Source organism: Myotis brandtii, unplaced genomic scaffold (assembly GCF_000412655.1).
Source record: "Myotis brandtii unplaced genomic scaffold, ASM41265v1 scaffold75, whole genome shotgun sequence".
Taxonomy (NCBI): Eukaryota; Metazoa; Chordata; class Mammalia; order Chiroptera; family Vespertilionidae; genus Myotis; species Myotis brandtii.
In genome coordinates this window covers 171,638-184,445 of record NW_005370991.1, presented here as the reverse complement: position 1 = coordinate 184,445, position 12,808 = coordinate 171,638, and the positions used below count along the sequence as shown (strand labels likewise).

Sequence of the window (12,808 nt, the reverse complement as noted above, 5' to 3'; positions counted from 1 at the left end):
CCTCCTAGTTCATACTTTGATGTTCAACCACTGAGCTACACCAGCCAGGCAGAAGATATGTTTTATATTCGTCTATTAGTAAAGGCTCATCATAAAAGCACTTAATATTCTCACTTAAAAATTAACTCACCAAATAAAAATACAACATGAAACTTAGTGGTTTAGAGCTGCCTACTTCCGAGATGATAGTCAATAAAACATAAAAGAAAAACTCCATTTCCAGCATCATACTCTGACGCCTAAAAGCACTTAAATAAAAAAGCACTTAATTCTGAAAGGCTTTCCTTTAAGGTCACCTAGATTAAGAACTTCAGTATTTCCCATATGAGATAAGCCTTAGACTTTTCAAGGTTATTTAATTTTAACTTCAGGTACATAAATAATACTTTTGGGGGTGGGGGGAAATAAAATAAATGACCCTATCGTACTCTCTCCCAAAGAAAAATAAAAACTTTTTATACAAGAAATTTTTGCTTGAAAACAGGCAGAAGGCTCAATAAACATAGAGTAAATAAACTATATTACCTGATTAGTTGGTAGAGGAAATAATCAATGCTACATGTAACATATTTTTAAATCTCATTAAAAACAAGTCAAAACCAGCACAGTTCTAAAACATGGGCACATTCTACTATTACACCACAGTGGAATTCACCATCCTGGTTAGAAACGTGAGCACCTCAGGCAGAGATGACTTTGTGGGCTCTTAGCATCTTACCATAAACAATAGACTCCCCTCGCTCTTACAAGAAGAATTTCCATTGAAGTTTGTAAATTAAATGTCTAGAAAACGGATTCTTTTAAACTGACTGTTTCAACTCTGAGTACATATAGAAATGCCAAAATGACTAAGAGAAAGAAAACAAAACGTCTGTATTTCCATATTCACTGTTATGCATTCACAGGTGTCGAAAGCCTTAAAAACTTTCTGAAAATGCAGAGAAGATATGCGAGCTGTCATACTAAACTGTGCATTCCACTTGATTCTGTATAAAGACATTTATTCCTCTTTTTTAGAGGATACCATTTATTTTCTTAACAATAGCCATTCATCGTCCAATTCCCTTTCAATATTGTACAAGTATTTTCCTGTGGATTCTATTAGGCAATATGAGAAAAGCGTTACAGAAAGGAACTTAACAATCGCTCAAAACAATCCTCAGTACATTTTATGTGAAACGGAGAACACATTCACAAAATTACCTGACAAGCGATGTGCACGAGGTAGACCAGCTCTTTCGATTCACAGCCGTTTTTCGTTACATCGTTCTGCTCTTCTGAAAGGGAGAGCTGAGGCCAAGAAGAAAGGGCAGAGAGAGGGAGAGCCGTGATTAGTGAACAAGAACAAACGAAGCGTTCAGTAATACTTTCGTTCTCACATCAACGTGATGGAATAAGCTGTGCCTTAGAGTAGAATTCTACTACTTGAAGGCAGATAAAGAATTCAAGATTTTAAAAAAGATGTGATTCTGAGAATTGTAGCTTGTAGCTAAACCAACACGTGCACAACAGCAGCAACTAAAACACATTCGCTCCAGGGCAGGTCTTCATGCCCTTATTTACAGCACAGCGGGAAGGAAGGCTCCAGGGCCACGGAGAGGCAGGTGAGCAGCTGGTTTACCCGGGCTCAGCTCTGCTACAGACACTGCAGGCTGGGGCCCGGAGAACAGCGTGGGCTCCAGATACGTTCCATTGTAGACTCACCGTGCAGGTCTGCACACTGAACTTTATTTTTATTCGAACCACAAAATAGCATTTAGAAACTGGGCGGTTTTATATGAAAAAAAACAAACAAACAATTTCTAGGCTTCTATTGAAACATCAGGAAATCTGAAGTATTGGACCCATATTCTCACATGGGCAACAACTGGCTGGAGCTGAGAGGCGACCGGCCCCTGTGAATGTGGCTCCAAGAGACTTTGCCACCGAATCGATTCCTCTTTATTTTTTCACCAGCATCGAGGCTGAATGTTAACTGTCATCCGTCGTGCTGCTTGCTTTGCTATTTCTTATCCTACTCACGGCGCTCACTCACCTTACCTGCCTGCCCTAACTAGGGATGTGCACTGGCAAATTCTGTGCCAGAGTCAGACAACCCTGAGTTCAAAAGAGTCACTAGCTGGTTGTGCAATATTGATCTCCCTACTTAATCTCTCACCTGGAAAATGGAGATGATGTCACAGTAAATATTCTGAGTATTAAATGAGATAACAGTTAGTAAGTACTCACTGAGGCACCTGGCACTCGGTAATCTCTCACCTGGAAAATGGAGATGATGTCACAGTAACTATTCTCGAGGTTTTGAGTATTAAATGAGATAACAGTTATTAAGTACTCACTGAGGCACCTGGCACTCGGCGAGTACTTAATAAATGTTACCTATTATTACAGTTAAGGTTATCAGAAATATAAGGATAAAAAAAAAGAAATATAAGGATGACGAAGATATGTTCTCTGTTTTTGAAAGCAGTATCACAAAAAGTATTTAAAAAAAAAAACACCGCCTGACCGGTTTGGCTCAGTGGATAGAGCGTCAGCCTGTGGCCTGAAGGGGCCCAGGTTCGATTTCAGTCAAGGCCATGTACCTTGGTTGCAGGCACATCCCCAGTGGGGAGTGTGCAGGAGGCAGCTGATCAATGTTTCTCTCTCATTGATGTTTCTAGCTCTCTATCCCTCTCCCCTCCTCTGTAAAAAATCAATAAAATATTAAAAAATAAAATAAACAAAAACACCTTTATAAGAGATAATCATTCATTCTCACATTAGCCAAAATAAACCAGATGAACTACAAAGTCATAGGGGATTTTTTTGATGGAAAAAAATGATGGGTGAAATGAAACCTGAATGAATGAAGTTGCAGAAAGTGACAAGACTTTCATCAGACCAAGAGGTCCATGGATGTGTTTGGAAGCCTGGAAAAGGCACAGGAGGATCCAGAACCTGCCTCAGCCAGGGTCAGGAGAAACCAGCCAAACCCTGACTGGCTGCATGCGGGCCCGCAGTGATAAAGGACAATGCAAGGAACACCTGGTACCAGCGTCCACGCCCGCCCACCCACTGATTTCCCCAGCTATTCCTTCAAGTGCATGAGGTCAGTCCATAAAGCTATACAGGAACGTAGCGTTATGCCCACAGCTGGGAAAGAATGTCTTAGCTGCAACACGGATAGGGAAAAATAAGAGACTGACTACATCAAAAACTTTACAGTTATCACAAAAGGGACACCATAAACTAAGTGAAAAGATGTGTTACAAACTGGGATAAAAAATATTTGTAATACACATTTGGCAGGTTTTTAAACTATTATACATAAGGAAAAAATGAGATAGGTATATGCCTAACCCAAACATCTTGAAAAGTACCTGGAATTTAAGTAAGGGTCACTATCTGATGAATGACTGAATAAACAAACATGGTCTCACTGGAATGCAATACTCACTTTCAAAACTAAATTCATCATCTTTCTTCACATATTTGCTTCTTCCTCCTTAATTCCCCAAGTAAATCAATAGCATAACATAACTGATAGTGGAGAAGGGCACATAATAAGAATAGAGCCACAGTTGTCTAATAACTATACACCTACTAACTATAGTGAGAAGTTTTCTTACAGGCCCCGGAAAACTGAAGGATGAAACAAGGCTGTAGAAAGATAAGATGCCTCGATGGGTCCATGACTCAGAAAAGAAATACATTTTGAGAACAGACCAAGGACAGGACGTGCTTTGATTTGGTTGCTGTGCCCGGACCCTGACCCCCTCCGGGAGTTTGCCTAGGAACGCTAACTATTCTCAGGTCCCAGGAACGGGCTGAGCTGTTTGTAGCATCATAGAAGATTAGCCACCTTGTTATGGTTCTTTGAGCTCCTGAAGGCCCAACTTCAGACCCTCCCCTCCCCTTTCCATGTTACGCTCACAGCCGCACCTAGCCATCTTCGCCCTCCTGTGTATATAATCAGCCAACTGGCAAGGGGGGTCAGAGCAGAATTTCCAGGGTGACCGACTGCTCTCCCATGCTGCCGGCAGTATTGGAATAAACGCTCATATATGATTCAACCCCGTCTCTGTTTAATTTGGCTCAAGTAGTGACAGGCAGCCTTGGACCCATTGTGTCTGGTTTCATAACCATTCACTGTTAACCAACCTAATCATCCCGGATTTATCTACCTCATATCCTTTCTTTTTATATTCCCAGGGTCAAGATCTGATCTCTACCTTTGATTCCCCAATCTCTCTATTTAGTCTCCCAAAACTTGCCTCTCACACCTCACCTGTTCCTGTTTTCCCCTTCTCCACTGCTTCTCCCCTGGGTCTGGGCCTCACAGTGTCTGGTCTAGGCAATTGCTGGCTGGACATTCACAGTAGTCTTCCCACTGGCCTCTCTCCATTTCCCTCGCACACTGATTATGGTACTTTCTTTTCAAAAATCTCTCAATACTTTCTCAATTCCTACTAAGAAGGTAATTTAAATGCAAAGTCCAGAAGCTTAGATGAGCTTTGAAGAAAGGCACTGCTCCAAATATCTTCGAAACCACGTTTTCCCATAATCCTTCTAACCCATTCATCCCCTCCCCTCCCCTCCCAGGTGCCTTTGTCTAAGCTAATTTTCCTTGTCTAAATGCTCTGCACTTCTGTCTTTGCATATCCCAAATCTATTCAAGCTCCAATAAAGCCTTCCTTGAGTGCCACAGGAAGTAACTTCTCTTGCCTTGGAATGCCTCTACAAGCACTCTCACAATATGTATTACGTTTTTCTTAGGTGTACTGGTATATTGCTTGTTTCCCCTGAGGAAAGAATCTCTTACAAGGTATTCAAGAAAAGCATTCTTGATGAATTGTCTGTTGGTTTTAAGACACCCTATGAACAAGTCAGAACGGCGAGGTTTTATGCAGCACCCACACCACATGTGCCAAGAGCACACATTATGAACAACTGGGCTACATTTGCCTATTGAATGACATGAACGTAATGCTTTACACTATTTTTACTTCCTTCAACGTAACGCTATCTCAGTGCTTTGTCTATAAGGAAGGGAGAACAGAATTGCCAAGTCCCATCCTTCTAGATTCCTTACAAATCTATTTTTGGAGTTATTTTTCCTATACCGAATTCACTTTTCTATCACCATGGTAACCAATCTGCAATTAGTGCTGTTAGGATCTTTAAAAATAAAACTCTATCCAGAAAGCCTTCCAATATTCAGAAAAGTCCTTTCTCTACAGGGAGCATGGACATCAGTTTTGTAAGTCAGGGTAGAAATACATCACCCCACCCACATAAAATACCGGTCATCAAAGCCTAATCAACAGATTTCAAATGGGGTAAAGGGAGACCTTTTATTCATCTTTTATTTAGTTCTAGTACGGCTGCAATTGCACTGTGACATACCTCTGGAGTTCGTACATTTCACCTCTGTAGCCTCTACGAGGTGTGGAAACACGAAAAATATTTCTGTTGCACAATATTATGTGGTCCACGCATGCCCGCCGTCAACACCCTAACACATTAAGAGTGACAATACCACTTTAAAACTCCTGAGTCGAGAATGCCAAGTGGAAGAATATACATTAGAGTTGCCTTTTAGGTGAGTAATAAGTGAACTGAGTTCTAATTTCAGCATATAAGGCAAAAATCAATAACAGACATAACTGCACTTCAAATTCCTTTGGGAAAAGCTAGAGACCTACACGCATCTTCTTAAGCCTCACGGTCCACTTTTCCCTCCAGACTTGGGAGAGAGCACTGTTCCTATGTTGACGACCAGGTTTGCTCACCTCCAGACACTAGAACAGTGATGGCGAACCGATGACACGTGAACTCATTTTTTTGGTTGATTTTTCTTTGTTAAATGGCATTTAAATATATAAAATAAATATCAAAAATATAAGTCTTTGTTTTACTATGGTTGCAAAGATCAAAAAATTTCTATATGTGACACAGCACCAGAGTTAAGTTAGGGTTTTTCAAAATGCTGACACGCCGAGCTCAAAAGGTTCGCCATCACTGCCCTAGAATCCCCCTCAGCTCAGTGAGATGCCCGCAGCATGCAGAACACATGGGAAATGAGCTCGAATGACACCCCGGCAGAATCGCATCTCCTGTCTTACAGATGCTCACTCCAGAACATACACTCGTCAGGAAAAGAGTGCTTCATGGGCATTTTCACATTTCTGTGTGGTCAGGACTTGCTTTGATACCTGGGTTACGACTGAACAGCAAACCTACAAATAGAGCCCTCTGGTCAGAGAAGAGTTTTCTCTCTCCCAGAGCCCTATGCTTACATCCCAGGGTGTTAATGGCTCCTGGCTGTGATGCACACACAGACCCCTCCACTTCCCGGCTGTGATCTTAGGTAAGTTCTTAAACTCTTCCTACCTCGATTTCCTCATCTGAAACTGTCGTGAAGACTCAATCAGACAATATACAAATAGTACTTAGTGTAAATCTGGCTCACAGAAAACATTCAATAAATACTGGCTTGTATTTGATTATCATAATCCTGATAACTTCATTTAAAATGAAAAGTCAGGATTTGTGTTTCACATGATTTTTCCTCAACATTTTCACACTTGGGTCAAACATTACAACCTCTTTCCACATTTCTCAGTATCAAGGCAAGAGTGTATCTGACCCTGGCTGGTTTGGCTCAGTGGATAGAGCGTTGGCCTGCGGACTCGGGGGTCCCGGGTTTGATTCCGGTGAAGGGCATGTACCTTGGTTGCGGTCGCGTCCCCAGTGGGGAGTGTGCAGGGGGCAGCTGATCGATGTTTCTCTCTCATCGATGTTTCTAGCTCTCTATCCCTCTCCCTTCCTCTCTGTAAGAAATCAATAAAATATTTTTAAAAAATTGTTTTTTTAAAAAAGAGTGTATCTGATCACAGAAAACAACAGTAGCATTTCCCAGGGCCTTGCACAGTAACTTTAGCAGCGAATGCTCAAGAAATAGGTATAAATTCATACGTTTCCTAGGCCTTATTTCAGGTAAGACCTGCTCTCTTGGATTCAGGTTAATTTACCTTAATGCTTTATATGAAATCAGATAAAAAGGAAACATTAATTTCAGCTTCAGATGAGCAAATAATAGGAAATGCAAACCACACAAATGTTTTAGTGTCCTCCACACTAGATGGCGGCACCACACCAGCCACAGCAGGAGGAGAGCAAGGCCTCAAATGGGTAAAAGAGAATGAACTGATTACTGATATTTGCATGTTACAAGGGATATTTCCCTTCTTACTGAAAAAACATTTTCTGAAATTTGAATAAATCTTATTTTTTGAACAATGGAGATGATACAACAGAGAGAAGTGCAACAAAGATAATGAATTCACAGAATCTAAAACTATATATGGTTTTACTTAAAACAAGAAGTCCTTTCTAGAAATGATCTTTTTTTTTCCTCTGAGGTTTCAATTTCTCTAAACAAAACATAATACAACGCTATATATCAAAACCTATAGAGTTTGTTCAATGTACTATTCAGGGGAAAATTTTCCAAACTTAAATGCACTGATTAAAAAACAACAGCATAGCCCTGGCCAGTGTGGCTCGTTGGTTGGAGCATCATCCCATGCAACTCAAGGTCGTGGGCTCGATTCCCAGTTGAGGCACATGCCTGGGTTGCAGGTTCAATTCCCCAATTGGAGCAAGTGTAGGAGGCAACCAATCGATGTGCCTCTCTCACATTCATGTCTCTCTCTCTCTCTCTTTCCTTCCTTTCCCTTCCCTCCCACTCTCTCTAAAAACCAATGAAAAAATTATCCTCCTGTGGAGATATTAAAAAAAAAGAGCCACTTATCTGTATTTAAAAAAACACACAATAACATAATATTGTAATAACTAGGGATGGTGTCAGATGGGTACTAGACTTATTGGGGTGATCACTTGTAAGTTATATAAATGTCTAATCACTATGTTTGTATACCTGAAACGAATATGTGCCTGGTTTATTCCTGAAAAAGAGTCGTGAATAACCAACTTAACTCAGCATGTAGGAACCACTTCAAACATACCTGTATGCTGCCAAACTCAACGTTCTCATAGTGGAAGTGTGCGCATTCGGCCATCTTCGGAAAGTGGCCTTTGGTGAAGGGCAACCTGAAGTACATGAGATAAATCAGTGAGATACAAGACACCGAAACAGAGAAGAAATTGCTAAGCATCAAGAGAAAATAAAATGGGTTTAGGAGCTCATGCAAGCAAACTATTTAATATTTATTTAATAAGCACATGCGCATGAGCACACATATACCCACACACACCCTTTCAGAAATACACGGAATCCAATGAAAGTTACATGGACTGCACGGGTCAAAAAACAACAACAAAAATTAAAAAGCATCACTGTACTCTCCTCATCGTGTCCCAAGTCAGTGCCCACAGGAAAACTATGCTGTCGGTGAATGTTATGGAAACTGAGACGAGCCAGCTTCTAGGCAGAAGCAGCATTCCCACCACAGAACACAAAGCCAGGCGTTACCTGTGCATGTTGTCGCAGCCCATCAGTCCTGGGTTGGTGGGTCTGGATGCAGAATGAACATTTTTATCCTTGTCTTTTCTATACCCGCAATGAAAACACAGCTATCTAACCCTCTACCAGCTGACAAGGTGGATTTTCTGCTTAAAACTGAAACAGATACCTAAAGATATTTCACTTGAGAGTCAACTTCTGGCACCCATTCCCTACCCTTGTGAAGGCAAAGCTGAGATAGAGCAATTCTCGTAACTCAAACAACAACCTCGATTTTTCTAAATGGGTGAGAACACCTGCTAAAGGTACTAAGAAGGACATACTTGGCTTTTTCCTGTTGAACAAATGCAGTCTAATAGACAATGACATAAAGATGCAAGAACAAAATTACAGTGTATTTTTAGACCAGAGCTAGTCTTCAAACCTAGCCCACTAACTGCTGAGTCATAAATTAAGGCTTAACAGTATAGTTTAATGTATGGACAGTAACAGCTTATTTAGTAAGAAATCTAAATAAAGGTTTTAACAGAACTAAAGTAAAGAACTCATTTCCATTTATAGGAAGTCATTTCAAAACTGCGGTAAAGTTATACTTACTTTTTCACGTGTTTAACCTTCATACTAGCTGTACTGCCACATGTCTTAAGGCTAAGGTCTCCAGGAATCTCAGGCACATCTGCTCCTCTTGCCTTAAAAATAATAAAGAAAAAAGATTTATGACTATTCCTTTAGTACCCGTATGTTTTAAAAAAGAGGATAGTTCATTTTAATGATTCTATTGACTCTGTACCAAGAGCAATACATACTGATTTAATAATCTCTTCTTAAAATGATAATTTACTGAGTTTTAATTAAGAATAAGAAAAAATATTCACCTAATTTAAATATTTAACTTTACAGTATGAGAAAAAATGTTCTGTTAAGAATTTTCATGCTCTTATACTCAAATTTCAAAATCAGCTATTATGTGTCTCACACATACTTAAACCTCCCCAGGGAGTTGGTGGAATAAAGTAACCTTGGTTACAATGATTAATAAAAGGTAAAATGGTAATGGGAACATAATTAGGAGATGACAACATGCATTTCTCACAACAGAAGTTGAAAGTGACATCTATGTCATACTTCCAAATGTACTCCTTCATCTGACACAGTTTTTATGTGGTGATTTTTTAACTCTAGTCACACATTCAACTACAAGGTTCTTCATACTCTGAACAAAATAAATAGCAAATCCAAAAATCTATAAAAAACATTTATGCTATATTATCCATGATTTGTAACCTTAATTAGTATAGCCAATGCCACCTGATGTAACAGGGGAGAATAATATGGGGTGAGCAGTTAAATTGAGTTAAGAGGAGATTCACAAAGAAGATGTGGTAAATATATGCAACAGAATACTACTCAGCCATAAAAAGAGAAGTCTTGCCATTTGTGACAACATGGTTGGACCTTGAGGGCATTACACTAACTAAGCAAAATACATCAGATAAAGAAAGACAAGCAAGCCCAGGCCAGTAGCTCAGTTGCTTGAGCATCGTCCTTATACTCCCAGGTTACGGGTTTGATCCCAGTCAGGATGCATACAAGAATCAACCAATGATGCAAAAATAAGTGGAACAACAACCTGATATTTCTCTCTTTCCCTTCCTCTCTCTCTCTAAAATCAATACATAAAAATAGAAAGACAAACACCATATGATATCACTTATATGTGGCATCTAAAAATATAGACCAAAAAACAAAAGTTTATAAATACAGAGAAGAGACTGATGCTTGACACTTGACAGAGCAGGGGGGTAGGGAGTGGGTAAAATGGGTGAACAGGGTCAAAATGCACAAACTTCCAGTTATAAAATAAAGAAGCCATGGGGAAGTGACGTACACCCAGGTGACTATAGTTAGCAGTACTGTTCTGCATCTGTGAAAGTTGCAGCTTTACTTGGCCAGGCTGGACATGTGGGAGCACTACTGCTGTGATCAGATGGGATCAGGCCTGAAGCGGGTCTGCCTCGGGCCGGCCTGTAGTGTGTGGGTTCTTGGCTTCGAACAGGGAAGACTTCACAGCACGAGTCCGGGTGATTTTGAGAGTAAGTTTATGAAAGCTGGGACAGTGACACAAGGAAGGACTTAGGACAGAAGAAGCAACAGGAGAGAAACGAAGTGGGGCTGCTTTTCCACAGGTACTCTATCAAGGTCACGGTCTCTACTGACTGGGCGGTGCCTTAGTCACTCACTGCAGCTGGTCCTGGCCTCACCCACCTGGTTTTGCTGATTTTCTGGGCCTGGAGCTGAAATGGAGGCCTAGATGTTATCTCTAGGGAGGAAAGGTCAGGGGGTCTAAACCACACCCAGGGCTTTCGGCCCCGGTGACTTTCCGTATCTGGCTGTAAAGTGTCAGACCAGTTCATTCAGCTGTCTGTCTCAGTTTCCCCGTTCCACTTGCAAGGAATTTTCCTAGCTTTCCACTGTCCTGGCTCTCTATTTTGATGCACACTGCTAAATAATCCTCCAGAAAACATTGATCCCATTTACAACACTACCAACCATGTACATGGATTCCTGTTCTCTCACAACCTCACAAACACTGAATATTATCAATCTTTAACATTGCCATCTAATAAGATTACTTCACCATCTTTTTTTCTAATTAAATAGGTAAAAGATTCAATAAAGTTTCACACTTTTAGTGGGCATCTGTATTATTGTGTGTGTGTGTATATATATACATACTTATTGTTAGATTCTGGTTTTTAGATTTTTCAGAGAAAAGAACATTTTTAAGTGAAAGCTAGTCATATCTGTCTGACATATAAATATCAAGATTTAATAGCTTGCCATTAAAATTAATAACCTGGAAGATCTAGTCTGTACACTTCCTGATTTAAAGACTTACTGTAAAGCAATAGTAATTTAAGTCAGTTGATACTGGACTGGAATAAGGAAGGACAAAGGAAATAAATATAACAGAAAGTCCAGAGAAAGCCCACATATAGACAACAAAACTTAACTTGTGAACAAAAGTAACAATGAAATTCAAAGGAATACTGCTGTGTCAATAAATACGATTGGTGAAGTTTTCTAAAGCATGCAACATAAGAATAAACCTTGAACCTTCACAAAATTCACTCAATGTGAGGATTAATAATGCTGATAAAATTAAATACAGAAGAACAACTTTAACATAAGTAAAAGTGCCTCAAACAGGAAATAAAAAAATATTACCTTTAGGAAAAAATTAAATTTGATTACATCAAGATTTAAAACAAGTCATTTAAAAAGAGCTCCTTATAATATATTAAAAACTAACAACCCAATTTTTTAAATGCCAAAAAATCTAAACAGGTATTTCATAAAAGACAATGCCAAATGGCCAATAATTGTAGATACTCAATGTCATTACTCATCAAAGAAATGGAAAATTAAACCATAATGGAATAATACACACTCTCCAAAGAGCTAAATTTTTTAAAAAATTAAAATACCAAAGTTGGCAACAAAAGATATGGAGCACTAAAACTCTCATTTATTGCTGATTGAAGTGTAAAACAGCAATAACCACTTAGGAAATTTGTTTGATAATTCCTATTATGTTAAACATGAATCTACCTATAATCCTGCAACTACACTCCTGAATATAGACCCAAAAAATATTCCCTATGTACACAAAAAAACATGTACATAAACGTTCATAGCTTTTTTATAATCACCAGAAAATGGTCATTATAAAACAAAAATACCCAAAATACACAAAAACAGGAATAGCTGAATAAACTATAGTGTGTTTATGCAATGGAAGGCTGTGCTTGAAAAAAAAATTATTAACATTAAAAACATGAATAAATGTAGGCATTACTACAGTATGTGACTGTGTGTGTTTGTATTAAAAATTAACAGGAAAAAATGTCAATAGGAATTTTTGTGAAACTTCTCATTCTACATTCGTCTAAAATAGTTATAACTGGGGGGAAAATGAGGAGTGAGAAAAGAATCGTATTTCAAATAACATTTTTAAAAAGACTGTTTTCTTACTTATTTTATAAGTTAACACAGACATCAAAACCACCCAAGAAACTTTCAACACCGGTGAGGACACGATTAAGAAAAGTTGTATAAATGTATAAACCAACTGTTTAAAGCACTAAAGTTCCACCATACAGAAAAGACATAAGAGGCTATGATCTTTAAAAGAAACAGATTATACAAGGTAAACTCCATACTCAGCCAAACCCCTGATAAAGAGAAAACCTTAATAGCAGCCAAGAGGGGGGAAGTATATACACACATTACACTCACAGGACTACATATGAGAAAAGCAGAAAACGTGGAATGGGT

General features: G+C 39.1%; 1 protein-coding gene across 1 annotated transcript in view; it reads right to left on the bottom strand.

The window, feature by feature from the left end:
- ARHGAP32 (Rho GTPase activating protein 32) overlaps positions 1 to 12,808 on the bottom strand; it is a 109,327-nt gene that overhangs the window by 68,353 nt on the left and 28,166 nt on the right. Inside the window, exons 3-6 of the mRNA XM_014530617.1 lie at positions 9,068 to 9,159; positions 8,480 to 8,521; positions 8,013 to 8,097; positions 1,204 to 1,290 (exon numbers count right to left, since the gene is read on the bottom strand). Of these exons, the coding sequence (XP_014386103.1) occupies positions 1,204 to 1,290; positions 8,013 to 8,097; positions 8,480 to 8,521; positions 9,068 to 9,159 (306 nt within the window). The remainder of the gene's footprint in view (positions 1 to 1,203; positions 1,291 to 8,012; positions 8,098 to 8,479; positions 8,522 to 9,067; positions 9,160 to 12,808) is intronic.